This window comes from Etheostoma cragini, chromosome 17, assembly GCF_013103735.1.
Source record: "Etheostoma cragini isolate CJK2018 chromosome 17, CSU_Ecrag_1.0, whole genome shotgun sequence".
NCBI classification, from domain to species: Eukaryota; Metazoa; Chordata; class Actinopteri; order Perciformes; family Percidae; genus Etheostoma; species Etheostoma cragini.
In genome coordinates this window covers 1,219,968-1,236,286 of record NC_048423.1, presented here as the reverse complement: position 1 = coordinate 1,236,286, position 16,319 = coordinate 1,219,968, and the positions used below count along the sequence as shown (strand labels likewise).

Genomic DNA, 16,319 nt, shown 5'->3' with positions numbered 1-16,319 from the left:
GGACCACTAAGGTCTATATAAAAGAGATTTCAGATACAGTATTAGGGACCACTAAGGTCTATGTAAAAGCATCCAAAGAGCACCATTTCATGGGACCTTTAAGTGTTCTTTGACCTTTGATGCTTTTAGGTGATCGTGATTTTCAATCAGAATCAGAAATACTTTATTGATCCCCGAAGGGAAACTCTGTGTCACAGTAGCACCAGTAGTAAGAAGACAGAATCTCTTGTGTTCATTCCAATCGCTGGGGTCACATCAGTATTAATTTGCTTTCTCTGCAAATAAAATTACCAGACACCAACCAGATTGCAAAGGCTGGGTAGAAGTGAAATTGGGTGCACGTGCAGACATAAATACACACACACACACACACACACACACACACACACACACACACACACACACACACACACACACACACACACACACACACACACACACACAGCGTATAATCCTTTTGGATGATCTGGGAAAATAACCCCTTATGGACATTTAAAAAAAGAAAAGAAAAATCACACTTGTTTTCTCAGTAAATTATTAACGGTTGCTGCTAGAATTACTTGCCTCGATAAACAGTATAAATTATTATAATTAGTAAATGCTCTGAATCTGAAGAGTTTCTGCTTTTATAACAATTACGTTATGCTGCGGAGAGGTTTTATGTAGGATCCGCTTTCACGTAAAACATGTTTATTGTTCAGAGTTGCAAGCTGTGTGGCGTCTCTTGGCACGGGGAGATGGCTTCTTAGTTTCTAACTTAGATTTGTTACTATTGTGTTTTTTCTTTTTTTTTTAATCTTCAACAATTCTAGGACACTGTACCTGTGAACTGCATACGATTGGGGTTCATTATTGTCCTTAATTTATTTTAAAACAACAGATTAGATGAAACAAGTAGTACTGTATGCTATCTGAGGTCTATCAGGATTCATTTGGTTCCTTGCTGTTTACCATTTCAGATCAGGTATAATACATGCAATCTTTGGTCAGCATGTGCAACATCTAATATCTATCTCCGTTTTCTTTTTCTTGCTCCCCCCCCACCCATCACCCCCCACACAGACTTTATCTCCCTGGGTTGGCTTGAGGAAGATCAACGTGTCGTACTGGGGCTGGGAGGACGCGTCCCCCTTCACCAACACCAGCCTGCGATGGTTACCCGGAGAGCCCAGCGACTCGGGCTTCTGTGCCTACCTGGAGTGGGCGCAGGAGGCTGGTCTTAAAGCCAACCCCTGCACAGCCACCACCGACGGCCTGATCTGTGAAAAACCTGCCGGTGAGAACCTCTATCCCAGCTACAGCAATGGGCAGTTTGAGAAACATGTTTTTTGAACATCACAGCATGTAAACCTATTCTAGGAGGCTGCAAATATGATGCTGACAAGGAGCATAATAGTGTCTGTTTAATCTCACATCCGCCTATCTAAACCCTGTGTTTCTTTCTCAATTTGTCTTGTTGCTCAGGGAGTCCACAGAGTCAAAGTGCTCGTCCCTGTAGGACGCCCTGCTCTCTGCGCACCAGCTGCGCCAACTGCACCAGCCAGGCCATGGAGTGCATGTGGTGCAGCAGTACGCAGCGCTGTGTCGACTCGTCGGCGTACGTCATATCCTTCCCCTACGGACAGTGTCTGGAGTGGCAGACCCAGGACTGTGCTGGTGAGAGAGGGAGTGGGGATTTTCTGAATTTTCATTGTTGAACATGCAAAACATTAATATACTGTAATATGATGCACTATGTAGTTGAAACGACGTGTCAAAAGAAGCTTTCAGACACTATCTGGACCAGCTACAGGGACCCATCATCAGACATTTAAGACTCTAAAGTGGACCAAACATGACGTTCAATTCTTTTCTGTTAAATGTTTTTTAGGGTGGAGCTAGAGGCAGGAGTGTAGTTTGAAGGAATATTTATTTCAAACTTAAATATTGCGAGCAGGGAGTAAACTGTGGCTCAGTGGTAGATCCCAGGCCCTACAGTCCCATGTCGTTGCTTGTTAACGAAGGGCACAGACGAAGGGCAATGCCTGTTTGTCAAAATAACCATGTAAAATAACCATGTAAAATAACCATGTGCAGTTCGTGTAAACAGGGCCTTAGTCTAAACATGCAAGGGTGAGAGGAGGCGACATGTAAGATTGCATGGCATGGCACTTTCACTTTATGAGTTTTTTTTAACATTATTTTGACTTTCCACAGCCTGCCTGCAAGGTTACCTCGCCTTTCTTTGCCCGCTCAGAGAATTTGTCCCACCCGTGAAACAGAGACATCATGGATTTAAAACCAGCAAAAAAGAAGAAAAAAAAAAATATATATATATATATATATATATATATATATATATATATATATATGCGCGCCTATGTTGATGTGTGAACATGGAGTAATTATAGACTCCTATCGATCCCCTTCTTATCAGCAGTCAGGTCTCTTACACACACACACAATCACACACTCCAACACCTCTCCTGCTCAGCTACCGGGCAGGAAATCGATCATCTGCAATGACGCGACTGACCCAGAATGAAGTCCTCGCTGCTGTCTCTTAACATTCCTCTTATATTTACACTTCCCTGGGGATGCTGTAGGATTCTCAGATTTACCACTGCGTCTCCATGTGGTGCTGTTTGTGTTCAGAGATGTTTTTAGGCTCAACCACCATTGTTACCTCATTCGGCGATAGATGGTGACTTATCATTTATTTATTTAATCATAATCTTCCAGATTATGACTTTAATGATTGCGTTTAACAAGTAGCCATGACAGAAGACTTAATGGAAGTGAAGGGAAGTTTGTTTTTAATCATTTTCATTGAGCTTTTTTTTGTGGAAAAGTTAGTTAAGTACAGGCATTATTTCATTTGTTTGTTCAGTTTTCCCCTGAGGCAGAACTTTTTATTGGTGTTTTGTGTCTTTTGTTAAACAAATAGTCAATTTGTGGCAAAGTCTTCTCATTTCTGAGAATTTAAAAGAGAGCATTTTTAAAAAGTTGTAGGATTTTCTTTTTTCTTTTTTTGTTGAGCGACTGGTAATTTATTCCCTGCTAGTGACAGCAGACAGCTCTCTAGCCTGCTGTTGTCAAGCCAAGATTGTTTTCCCCTTTTTTATTTTAGCGCTGACATAATGGCACCCCCCCCCCCCCATCTCATTTTCACTTTTATTATTCACATCTCTGTTTGTTGGCAGAAAGTGTGCAGGAGGCTTTGTTGCTCAAAGTAGGCCATATAAAATACAATTTATTATACTTTTTTCAAATTCTCAAGTATAGCATTGTTCTTTTAATAGTCCATCAGTCGTTTCATTGTTTCATATTTATCTTTCTGCTTCACTTCTCTTGTTTATGGATTGATCATGTCTTGAATTGGACACCAGGCCTGCAGGCTTTAACTAAAGGATTCATGGTTGTGGCTTTGGTAGCTGCTTTCACAAAAATCTATTAACATAATAGAGAAAATTGTATTGCTCGTATCTATGGATCCATTTTGAACTGGGTCATTTCTTTATCAGGTAAATTTGGCCCAGGGCTTTGGGTGTCACTCACATTTTTTAAGTTACTACACACTCCTTTACACTCAATAATTAGCTCCAGTGTTGCCCAAGCAGTCACATGTGGAGGTTTCGGGAGCTCCTTCAAAAGCTAGCCCATTTTTCAATCCCAGCCACTTACTGTCCTTGGAACCGGCATGTGATTTTGAAACTGACTTTTTCAAACAGAGGTATACCTTGAAACCGGTACATACTGTACATGCAGATAGATAGATAGATAGATAGATAGATACTGCAGTTAGATAGATACTGCAGATAGATGGATGGATGGATGGATGGATGGATGGATACTTTATTTATCCCGAAGGAAATTTTAGGCATCCAGTAGCAACACAAACATTACACAACTAACACACATAAATCACATATACAGTACATAAGAATACAAATAAAAATCACTCGCAGAAATACAATGACCATGATAAGGTGAGATACTGTGGTAGACAGTGCAGTAGATCACGATAACACATTAACTATGACTATAAAATATAAACATAATAACCTATAAACGGACTGAAAAAAACCCCAATGTGACAGGGAATAAGTTATAAGCTGTATATGTTATGACCACAGTCCAGGTTATGAATGAGGGCTAATATAGCCAATAAGAACGTTGTACAGCAGGCAGGGGATATGATTGGGGGGGAGGGGCATGTATAGATGTCAGTGGGAGGTGGCTGCAACTGATAGACAGACGCCCCAAACAGTTGGATGTTTGGTGCCTTTCTCAAGAGGCAGTGCCCAGGAGGGGCACCGGCATCCCCAGCTACCAATCCCCCCCCCCGTACTTTGCAAAGTACAGGTAACTCCCCACCAGTCGAACTACTGCCACCCAGGGTCTGTAAAGAACCCCCAGACATCTTCAGATTTTACACATTATTTCACACTTTAACCTGACACTTACTTATTCCAGTTGCGTATGCTGCAGTAGAGATAAAACAATCGAAACATGTCACAGATGAGACAAGTTTAGAACTTGCAACTACTTTCAGCTCACCGGTCTGCAACATCTAACCCCAGCCAGTTTACACCGGTGTGACAAGGCTGTGTATCATCTCCATAGCTTTCAAGGCTCTCTGCCTTTGCCACTTTGTTACAGCAGTGTAAACGATATGTGGATTTCAGTATACAGAAGTTCATATTATTTTCATCACTCACCTTGTGTATTTTGTCTAGACAGGTGACTATGGCAGGTCAGTGATTACAGTTGAACATAGGTTTCAAAGGACTCTTTCTCTCTCACACACACACACACACACACACACACACACACACACACACACACACACACCCCTACACACCTACGCAGGCCCGATAATAGTTGCTTTCTTGTAGCTGATATTGGTTTTGCTGCACAGTGAAATAAGCTTATTTTCTCTGAGGCAAACCTCAGAAGGGGTGTGTGTGTGTGTGTGTGTGTGTGTGTGTGTGTGTGTGTGTGTGTGTGTGTGTGTGTGTGTGTGTGTGTGTGTGTGTGTGTGTGTGTGTGTGTGTGTGTGTGTGTGTGTGTGTGTGTGTGTGTGTGTGTGTGTGTGTGTGTGTGTGTGTGTGTGTGTGTGTGTGTGTGTGTGTGTGTGTGAGACACATGACGTCTGTCTGCTGTTTTGCAGCGAAGGAGAAGGCTGCTTTTGGCTCTTATACTTGATGTATTATGTATGGGGGCTCACACATCTGTATGCTACTGGCTTCAACGATGCTCACTGTCAAGTTCTGTAGGAGCAAATGGATTACACAAGATGAAGCCAGATGATACGTGCTTTCCAGGGACAGCGAATATCAAACCCGCTGAGCTGAATGGGATGTGGCATCGAGATGATTGTGCCAAGAGAATTTTTGATGAGGTGAAAATTCCCCCAGCGGGAACAACTTCTTTGCTCCAACAAGATAGCCTAAGTTCTTCAAATCATTTGACATCTACTGTGTTTAGGTATCCTCCAGGTTATTTCTGTCAATGAAGACAACTAATATACCCGGATTTTAATAGTCATATATATTGTGAAGGTTTTGGAAATTAACACAAAGTAGAAATATGGAGTCTTTTTTGTTTATATCCCATAATGCATGTGGTGGATGTTTGCTGTATAGCAGCCAATGTCTGAGGAATGTTGTGTTTGTGGCTGACAGAAGTTAAAAAGCATTAGAGCTCCCAGTCTCCCAGTGACGACGCAACTTGTGAAAGTTTTTAGCGAGTGATGTTTTGTGGTGCCGGCTGCGATGCTAACACGTCTGTCTGGATTTGACCTAGTTACTACATTTAGGTTCCTTCTCTTTCACACGAAGTTGATGGAAACCTTTTGGACATGGTGTTCCCAAGAGTTGACCTGTTTATCAACTTCAATTTGTACAGTTCTGTAAATCAAAGCCTTGTTCTTTAAATCTTAACCAGCATGGCTGTAGTCTTGTTTTAATCTGCTGAATTGTCACTATCCATCTTAAAATGCCTCATAAATGAAGTAGAGTTCTCCTTTATACCATAGACAGCATAATATTAATGGACAAAGCATTTATTCCGTCAAAATGCTGCAAATGTTGAAGTGCCTTAAACCTGCTTTCTATCTGAAGTCCTGCAGGGGGCGACACGTGTGGTTTTAAAAGGAGGTTGGTTTCTGTTGAAGTTTTTGAGAAAATGACTCACTTCTCAGTTGATTTATTATCTCAATAAACATTTTCAGGATGAGTTTCTGGTCTCAATCACTATTTCATTTATTTGTAAAGGTTCCATGACATGATAGTGGTCCCCTAATACTGTATCTGAAGTCTCTGTTATAAAGACCTTAGTGGTCCCCTAACACTGTATCTGAAGTCTCTGTTATAAAGACCTTAGTGGTCCCCTAATACTGTATCTGAAGTCTCTTTCCCAAAATTCCACCTTGGTGCAGATTTACAGCAACTAGAGCCAGTCCCACAATGATCTTTCCTTAGTATGAGCCATTTCAAGGGTATGCAGCTTTGGCCAAATTCTCTGGGCGGGCAAAGCAGAGAAAAGGGGAGGTAACCTGGGCCCTTATGACCTCCATAAGGGTCAAGGTTCCAGATCGGCCAATCTGAGCTTTCATTTTCTCGAAGGCAGAGCAGGATACCCAGGGCTCGGTTTACATCTATCACCATTTCTAGCCACTGGGGGACCATAGGCAGGCTGGGGGAACTCATAATGATGTTAAAAAATCTCATAAAGTGAAATTCTTATGCCATGGGACCTTTAAATCTTCTTCAAACCAGACTCAACAACACATAGCAGATCTCCACAAACCAATGGGTGATGTCACACACACTCTGTCTATTACTATTATTAGTCTATTTTTTTACACATGTATGATTTACCTTCCCTAACTCATAATTCAATTGCATTAAAGTGCAATAAATGGAAATTAAAGTGCAATTATGCCTCTTCGCTTACCCCCGTGAGTACAGGAGAGTGTAGTTTGCTGCTGAGCTGTGTTCGCAAACACAGAAGATTCACCCTTTTTGCAAGAAATTAGAGGCTTACCATTAACATTTAAGCAGTTGGAAGTGCATAAATCGTTGTCCCTGTTTTTATCCACAAAGGATCGAAACAATGAGTTTGTCTTTGGACCATGGTTAGATCACATGTTTGGTTTTTATTTAAGAAACATGTTCTCCAGTCTCATGAGAAAAACAGGCATAATCCAAAAGGAAATTTCCTCTGGAAATTGCCTGGAGCTGTTATGTCATGCAATAGCAGAAGGCACTGGTAAATCTCTGGTGCTGTTAACCAAAACTAAAGGCTTGTTAACCCTGCAGGCACACACTCGAATCTAACACTTTTCCCTCTAATCCTCTTCTTACCCCCGCGTTCACAAGACTACGTGAGGCGATAAGCACTCTTAATTTCCATGCGTAACACCGATGAAGCCAGATAGCTTCAAATGCTATTAGAAATAGGCTCCTGCATGGAGAACATAGCAGGTAAAGTACATTATCTACACCAGCCGCAGTTATGTAAGTGGCCATCTTAGGCATTAACAATTTCTTGCTCTGCGGGATTTGGTCTCTGATGTGTGTATGAGCTGCTTTCACTCGTGTCATGTGGTGTCCTCCGGGCACCTTTCATCATATTTGTGGCATTTAGGCAGAAGCCTGATATGTTTCATTGATTTTCCTACACTGATTTTGACACATCATATCACAAATGAATTGCAGTCTTGAGCTGCAAATGCACCTTGCAATGTGTGTTTAGGGAGTCAGTCTGTTTACAGAGATTAGCTCGGCATCAGAATATATTTTAAAGCATGAGAGCGATCATGAGCTGTCTCTGGCCTGAATCTTTTCATCTGACTGAGCCACATATGTGTTTAATTAATGATGTAACTTCCCCTGGCTCTCCTTGAGCGTGACACCTGTCCCGCTTAACACAGGACTGCACTGCATTTTTCTTTATCCTTTGTCCCACGCCTTTCGAGACTCTTAAAGGGTCATTTAGTTTTTTTATAACCTGGACCCTGTTTTCCTATGTTTTCGTGTGTAAGTGACGGAACAACAATCTTTGAAATTGGTCCAGTATTAAGCGTGAAACCCTATGGGGCAAATGTGCATCGTGAAAGTGCTTCATGTTGCCACTGGAAGGCGAGAGATGGACCTTTTTAAAACCTCTTTAAGTCTTTCCTGTTTAACCAGAAACGGCTCTAAGGTCCCTAACGCTAAACCCACCAGACGTTATTTAATAAAACAGTACTTTAAGAGTGGATAGAGCAACCATATTTTCACATGTAAATCGGTAAACTGTGTCTATTTCAACTAAACCTAGAGTTGGAAAAGTGGAAAGACGACCCAAAATGGCCTTTTCATAGTGACTGGAGTCTGGTGGCTTAAATGAACACGATTTTGCCAATGTTTGGATGTTTGTTTGGAAAAAATAAATATGACTCTATAACACAAAGGTAGGAAACTTATGCAACTGTTTCCATAACATCTGCCCTTAAAAAAATGAATTAGAAGCAAAGACCAATGACAGACAGACGGCAGGGCAGAGTGAAGTAGGGGTTCTCGTTAAGTGGAGAACTGTTAAGTAAGTGCCTTTTGACATCGCTCGATCATAATGAGCGAAGCAAAAATTACTGAAGTGCTGCCACTGCAAGTCTAATAACCTGACCTGGAGGGACACTAACTGGCTGCCACAAAATGGCTGCATATTGGCTCTATTAAATCAAAGACAAGTAATCTATTTTGTAGTATTATAATGTGATGGTTTGGCACAAGTGAAGTGTGGGGTTTATAAAGAGCAATTTCCTTCTATTTGAATTTATATTTGAAAATGATAAACAGCCCTGGTATGTTTGTTGGATATTTAAACAGCTCTTGGTTATGTAAATATGTGCTTTTCTAGCGGAAGAAACCCTATGGTGTGGTGGATTAGGGATACTCTGAGTCTTTGAACTGACTCAAGTGAAGACACTCTAATGTTTTCAGCGGAGGAATAAAAGAATTAAAAACTGGAGGGAGGAACACGGGGAGGGGAGAGATGAAAAGAGGCGATGAAGAAAAAGTAGAGTTCCATTTCATATATGCCCAAAGTGTGTTAAAGTCATCCAGAAGGACAACAAATTAAATCAAAATGACAGGAAATGAGGGAGACGAGGGTGGTGAAGAAAGCAGGGCTGAAAGAGCACAAGAGGGGAAGATTTCTTAGTGAATGGACAGAAAAAAAGATCCAAAAGAGCCGGATAAAAATGTGGCAGAGAGGAGATACAGAGTGAATCTGAGAGAGGGAGAGAAGTTTGTAATTATAAAGGGGCAGAGAGAAGAAATGAATCGGCATTGCTACAGTTGAATAATGCAACAAGGGAGCCTGCAAACACACATGCAGAGGACGGGGGGGGGGGGGGGGGGGGGGGGGGGGGGGGGGGGGGGGGGTGTTTCCAGCAGAGCTGGCTAGCCGGGAGAAGGAGATACATGTTCAGCTAGAACATCTGTGGCTTATGGAAATGGCTTGTTTTCAAAAGAACAGCAACTCCTGGTGAAAATGCAAATTTGACTTGACGCTGCATTTGAATCGCCTCGCCGGGCTAAAACCGCCAACACCTCAGGTAACTCCTCAACCTTTTGGTGTCCTGCGGACACCCCAAGATACCCAATAATATAAGTCAAGATAAGTTTTACCTTTCTCTCTCTCGCTGTGAGCATGGTTGTATTCCCACCCTGGCTTTGTAGACTAATATTTATCACGGCAAGAAGACGAGTTGATGTTGAAAGCAAGCCTAACAAGCTGTATAGTTAACTTTGGAAGGCTGGTTTCTTCCACTTGATTTCTTGTTCTTGTCACTTACACGTTCAGGGCCTTATCTTAGACCTGACCCAAAGCCCGTCGTTTTAATCTTTGCTATTTTAAGACCGACTAGCACCCACGTTGTTTTAAATAGCAAATGCCCTTGTGCCCATCTTTGTGCCCATGATCTTACAGGGAGGTGTGTTCAGGTGCATTCTTGGCGTATTGCTATCTAGAGGCAGTGGGAAGTGATCGCGCCATTGACCAACAAACACTTGGTCTAAAGTCAATTATTGTTATTTTTACTGCACATTATTAAAATGCGCCTAGACTCGTGAACAGCGTGAGCCTAGTCACACTCCCACGGACACGCAGCAGCACGCAAACATGCAAAAGATTCAAAAGGAAAATAAAACGATGTGAAATCGTATTAAAATACGATCTGCCCACGTGTTTTCACTTCACGCACGATTCAATCAGCTTTTTCCGTCAGCATAACAGCAGTGCGCCAAGGTACAAACGCGCCTGGCTATTAAAGGGAATGGGAGATGACACTCTGATTGGTTGGTTGCATGTAATGCCTAAAACACTCTAATGACTAATAAATCCACAAAGTACATCCCGTTTGACCCATGCGACTGGTCCACGGACCTTATTTTCCACCGTCAAACTAGCAAATGTGGATTTTGACGCACCCTGAACGCACCTGCGGCATGCACTTCACGCTTTGTGCTTAGATCGTTAAAATAGGGCCCACAGTGAACAAAAAGGCTTCAGTATGGCAATTTTGTTTTCTTTTACAAGTATTGAATGCCATACCATTTAAAAAAAAAAATATATATATATATATTTTTTAATTTGCACCAGTGAAGTGCTTTTGAATGTCACATCCACTTTATGAATACAAATGCATTTCTCAACATGTTGCTGTGGGAAACAAAAGTCATTCTCTTTCTAAATGCTGAGGGTCAAAGAAAAGGTGAGAACAACAGATGCTAAGTATATTAGAGGAGGAAGGTACATTATATTGCTGGACCTGTTTTATTGTGTTTGTGCTTTGCTCGAAGCTGTTTGGATTAACTATAGTACAGTCTGGAGGACAGACTGTGGTCAGAATAGGCCTTTAAAGATTCTTTACATCAGTGTGTTAATACATTACAGAAATGCAGATATGGCTTTGGTTTTAATGTATTTGGATACAGTTTTATTATTGTCACATACATGTATATGCACGTGTCAATGGATTCCTGTGAAGAATGAACATGAAAATGGAAGATTTCCACTTTCTGGATACAAAGGCAGTAAAAAAAACCATGCTGTCCTGGCAGATCCGAAAACACTCATAAGGGTTTTAGTCGGTGTTTGGTGTTTTACGCCCTCAACGTCACCTTCCAGGCATCACTGCCTAGAAGGCACTAGGATTAGGCAATGGTTGAGGTAAGGGTTAGCTGCCTTGAGGTCAACGGCCACAGCGCTGCCTTGAAGTCCATGTTGAGGGTTTAAAACACCATTGAGTGTTTTGTTCCTTTGAGCATCTGCAAACAATTTCTGCTTCGCTACTTTCGGGTTTGTCCCGGAAGTAAAGAGGCCATTTTATGTTGTCGTGGACCGTTATCAAAGACAGAAAAAGTATTACAACTAACTTTATACTCTAGAAAAATGGTATCGGTTTGTATGTCCATTTGTGAACAAAGCCAGAAACCTATCAGACGTTTTCTCACCTCACTTTAAAAACTGTCTTTTGATTGTCTTTTGTCTCCTCTCCTGTCTCACATCCCTTCTGCAGCCCAGAACTGTTCCGGTCTGAGGACATGTGCCGAGTGTTTGGAGAGGACGGAGTGCGGCTGGTGCGGTGATCCCAGTAACACTGGCAGGGGTGTCTGCATGGAGGGGTCCTACCGAGGCCCTCTGAAGCCCGCAATTGCCAGGGCTGGGCCCCGAGACCGAGACAGACTGCGAGACAGGGACATGGTGCTGGATCAGAGCCTCTGCTCGTCTGATCGAGGCTACAACTGGGCCTTCATTCAATGTCCCGGTGAGTGAACCACCGCAACAACACGCAGTTGAAAAAAATGAAGTCTCTCTTTGCCTGGGGTTATATGTCTGCACCGCCCAACAAAAAACTGAATAAAATAATCAGAGTGCGATTTGTAGAAAAAGACTTGTGACAAAGTTCTTGTGATGTTTAGAAAAAAATATTTCTTATTGAACTCATCAGTATTTTTACTCTCATCTTCAACTTCCACATGTGGACACACAGGGTCTGCCATGATGCACAACAATGCAAAACATGCAAAAATAAAATCCCAATTCCAACGTATACACAATATCATTCAGGGCGTTTTCACACCTACCTCGTTTGGTCCGGGCTGTCGGACTTTTCAGTTTGGTTCGAACAAAAATTGCGGGCGAGAAAGCTTCCCCGGACCATGGTCCGGATCAAAAGACCAAACATCTCCAGATACATTTTCCCCTCCAATGGGGATAAAAAATAATTTAAATATATTACTGCTGTCAAACGACAGTTTGACAGCAGTAATATGCGATTAATCCCATTGCATCGCATTTCTCTTTTTTTCATACTCATTTTTTATTAAAAACAACTTTGGCAGATAGCCTACTGTGGTGTTCAATTTCACATTAACATTCTCACTTGGAGCAAATGATCTGTCACACAATCTAAAACCGTCCATCAATAAAAGGGTGGAAAGAAATACTTTGGGGGGGGGGGGGGGGGGGGTGAGTTGGCATCAGCTGTGTGCTTGGCCATCAAGTGGTGTTTCAGACTGGACGTGCTCAGTTCACAACGACACACCGATCACTTTGCTCTAGTCAATGGGACATTGGGCGTCTTTTAACAAGGCGTTGCATTTTGGCGTCTCACGCTCACCATCCAATCAAAACGTAACGTTACTACTCTTTGGCCGGCTCGCAAACCCAAACGGCGTGTGTGCAGCATGCTTGTTGTTTTGTATCCGGTCTAGCTAGATCCGGTGGGGTGTTGTAGTTTTTCTAATGTTACTAGTTGTTGGAACAGCATGTGAAAAAACGACAAAGTTTGCTAGGCCAAAAAGAACGTTAATCTTGCAATAAAAACAAAATGACGCCATTAAAATGGGTTTGCATTAACACCGTTAATAACGCGTTTAACTGACAGCACTAATATAGATATAATCCCACACACCCCCGCCTCCGGCAAATGGCACCCTGATAATAATCCTAATAAAGGTGTCGGATTTATTGCCCTCCATCAGCTGATTGTGTTGTGTGTTTGTGTATCATTTCCTCGCAGCGTGTCAGTGTAATGGTCACAGCAGGTGTGTGAACGGCAGCGTGTGTGAGCGCTGTGGGAACCTGACTGCAGGGATGCACTGCCAGAGCTGCATGCCAGGTTACTATGGCGACCCCACCAACGGAGGAAAGTGCAACGGTGAGTGCAGAGGTCACAAGGCTTGACCTTGTGCTTCTTCTTTGTTGTGATTGGCAAAATGTGTCAGTAATTTGAGTCCTTAAAGTGAACCCTTTTTTTTTTTATATAAACAAATTTTAAAAAGTATGAATTGTCTTTTCTACTGCAGCGACCTGTATTTTCTGAAAATAGAGGTACTGAGACCTAGCCGGGCTTCGCCCTCCTACGTACTTCTGCCCCGTTTTCATTTTGAGCACTTCTCCGGTCTAATTGTTTCCGACCAGAGTCTGGTAGGACCGGGCTACTGGACCAGAGTCTGGTAGGACCGGGCTACTGGACCAGAGTCTGGTAGGACCGGGCTAATGGACCAGAGTCTGGTAGGACCGGGCTACTGGACCAGAGTCTGGTAGGACCGGGCTAATGGACCAGAGGCTGGTAGGACCGCGTCAATGTACCTGAGTCTGGTAGGACCGGGCTTATAAACCAGGGTCTGGTAAGACAAGGCTAACGGGACCAGGGTCTGGTAGGACCGGGCTAGCGTACCAGAGTCTGGTAGGACCATTCTAACTGAGACCCTCATTTAAAAAAAAAAAAAAAAAAAAGGGGGCTGCAACTGATGATTACCAGCTTGTTGATTAATTTGTCCCTTATTGTCTCCATTAGTCAATTAGTTGTTTGGTCTATAAAATCATTTTTTTAAATGGATTTCTCTGAGAAACAAGTTTGCTGTAAGAAAAAAGGTTTCTAGAGCTCAATTATTGGCGGAAGTTACTAAAGTTAGAGGTTTCTCCAGCGTGTTTTGGCTAAATTTCCTCATTCTAAACTATGTGTCTCCTTCACTTCTTTCTCTGATTTGCTTATAATGAAATATTGAGCCGTTAACCCTTGTGGTGTCTTACCTTTGACCTGCAACTTTGTTTTTCTAAGTTGAAATTTCAACATTTTATTCTTTCTACACTTTTCTTGACCTTTTCTTGACGTGGCAATTTTTTTTAGACTGTTTTGGTCACTTTTTTTAGCATATTTAAAAAAACTAAAAAAATTATTTTGTCCTTTTTTGTCTATTTTAGCTTTTTTTTTTTTCTCTCACTGCATTATTTTTTTTTTTTTAAAGCTTTTTCCAACATTTGCCACTTTTTCAATCTTTTTTTTCATATTTCTGATATAGAAAGTTTTTGTAAATGGGTCAAATTTGACCCGAGGACAACAGGAGGGTTAAAAGCATGTAAAACTGCTGCAAGCAGTTTGCAACACTGCAGTAGACACAACCAACCTGAGGGGGGCAGTGTTTAGAAGCTGTTAGTGCCAGCTTTGGGTTTTGTTGAGCTTTTGGGTTCAGCAGAGCAGCCAGAAGGAAAAGTACATGCAGGCCTCTAGTTTGGAAAGGTGGTCTGCAGACATGGAGGGAACAGCAGTGTAGTGGAGTCTCTGCTTCCATTTCTTGGAGTTCCTTGTGAACAGTCAAAGTACTTTTATTGGGCTCCCTAAGGAGAAATTTGCTTTGGACACTGAGAAACTTACTAAGCTGCAAGAGTTACAGACACAACGACATGTACAGGGTTAAAAACAATTAAAAGACAAATGTACAGTCAACATATGGGCTACTCGAGGGCCTATGCAAATCGCAGATTTCCGATTTCCTATACTAAATAAGATAAAAGCCATACTTCAAAACAAAACCAATTTCATTCACCCATCACAGTCACAGATATACTTAATAAATATTCAGTCATACATTAATGAGCTTTACTGCAATAGGGACAAATGAGTGCTTATACCGGTTATATTTACACAAAGGAAACCTGTACCTCTTTCCTGAGTTCAACAGCTCAAACTGTAAAAACAAAACGTGACAGTTATCAGACCGAACGGTCGTAGCCTGCTTGATTGTTGTCTGTTCAAAAAAACGCGGAGAGGTTTGACTCGGGGAAACACGTTGCTGACGGAGGCTCACATGCTTCATGTGTATCCATATTTGATCTGCTTGGGATCCGCGTGTCAGCAGCTTTGCTTGGCTTCACATGGAAGTGATCGTAGCAACTCCCGTAGCTGGAATTGTTAACAACAGAGTGTGTGTGTGAGTCAGATGACGGCACACAAGGCAGAATCCACAGGAGAAAAAAAAAAAGGGTGTGTGCGTGTGATTCGCAGGATCAGGAGGCTCGGTGTGGGAAAGGTGGATGATACAAATCTCGATGGGGAAAGGACATCAAAGACGGGAGAGTGTAATGAATGAGTGAGGACTGGCGGAGTGTGAGTGAGGAGAAGTGAGAGGGCGGTGCGGTAACATCAGTGTGGTGACTGATGTGCGTTTTGGCGTGACATTAAATCGCTCTTAATCATTTTCTTATTTCCTGAGTTGACTGGTGTCTCCGTCCCTGGCGGCTGTTCACAGCGAACGCACCTCTGATAGATGTACGCCTCTCGTCGCCTCCGTACAGGACAGCCTCTGATGCACTTTCTCTTCTACTTTGGCTTTGTTTGCAATATTTCTCTTTTCACCCTGGCCTGTCTCTATCTTTTTCTGTCTTTTTCTTATGGTCTCTTTACCGTCCCCTGGCCACATTCTCCTGCTCTTTCTCTCCCCACATGTTCCATTCTTTATGCCTCCTTTGCTAAAATGGTTTATGCTGTATTTGTTAAATGTCATTCTCTTTCCCTACTTTAATCATATTATTTGCTTTAGTCTTTCCCTTCTTCTCCTTTCCTCCTCTCTTCCAATTCCCCTTTTTTTAACCTCATCTTTTCCCGTCTTTTTCGTATATTTTTTTAGTTTTCCTCTCCTCTTCATTCCCTTCTTCTCTTTCCCTTTCCTCTTGTGTCCTCTGCTATTGTTTCCTCCCCCCCTTTTCTCATTTCGTCAACTTTTCTTTCCTGACTTCTGGTTCAACTGAATGCACCCATGCCTTCCTTTTCCCCTCGTTTACTTCCTCTACACTTCTGTCATTCCAATAAAGAGAAGTCTAAGTCTTCCCTCTACAGTAAATTCACCCCTCTGTCATTTGTCCATCAATCCATTCATCCTTCTTTCTGTCTCCGTTCTAAAAAGGAACACTAGATTTACCTTGGGCTAAATGGCTGGGAGGCAATGATGGTTGGCCGATAAAAGGGCTAATGAAAGAGAGACAGCTTTGTACCTACCGGG

The 16,319-nt window shown here is 42.2% G+C and overlaps 1 protein-coding gene across 3 annotated transcripts in view; it reads left to right on the top strand.

Moving 5' to 3' along the window:
• Positions 1 to 16,319, top strand: part of atrnl1a (attractin-like 1a) — a 250,037-nt gene that overhangs the window by 79,841 nt on the left and 153,877 nt on the right. For all 3 annotated transcript variants that reach the window (XM_034898108.1, XM_034898107.1, XM_034898109.1), the window contains 4 exons: positions 1,063 to 1,276; positions 1,465 to 1,656; positions 11,552 to 11,800; positions 13,058 to 13,195. In XM_034898108.1, coding sequence (XP_034753999.1) covers positions 1,063 to 1,276; positions 1,465 to 1,656; positions 11,552 to 11,800; positions 13,058 to 13,195 — 793 coding nt within the window. The remainder of the gene's footprint in view (positions 1 to 1,062; positions 1,277 to 1,464; positions 1,657 to 11,551; positions 11,801 to 13,057; positions 13,196 to 16,319) is intronic.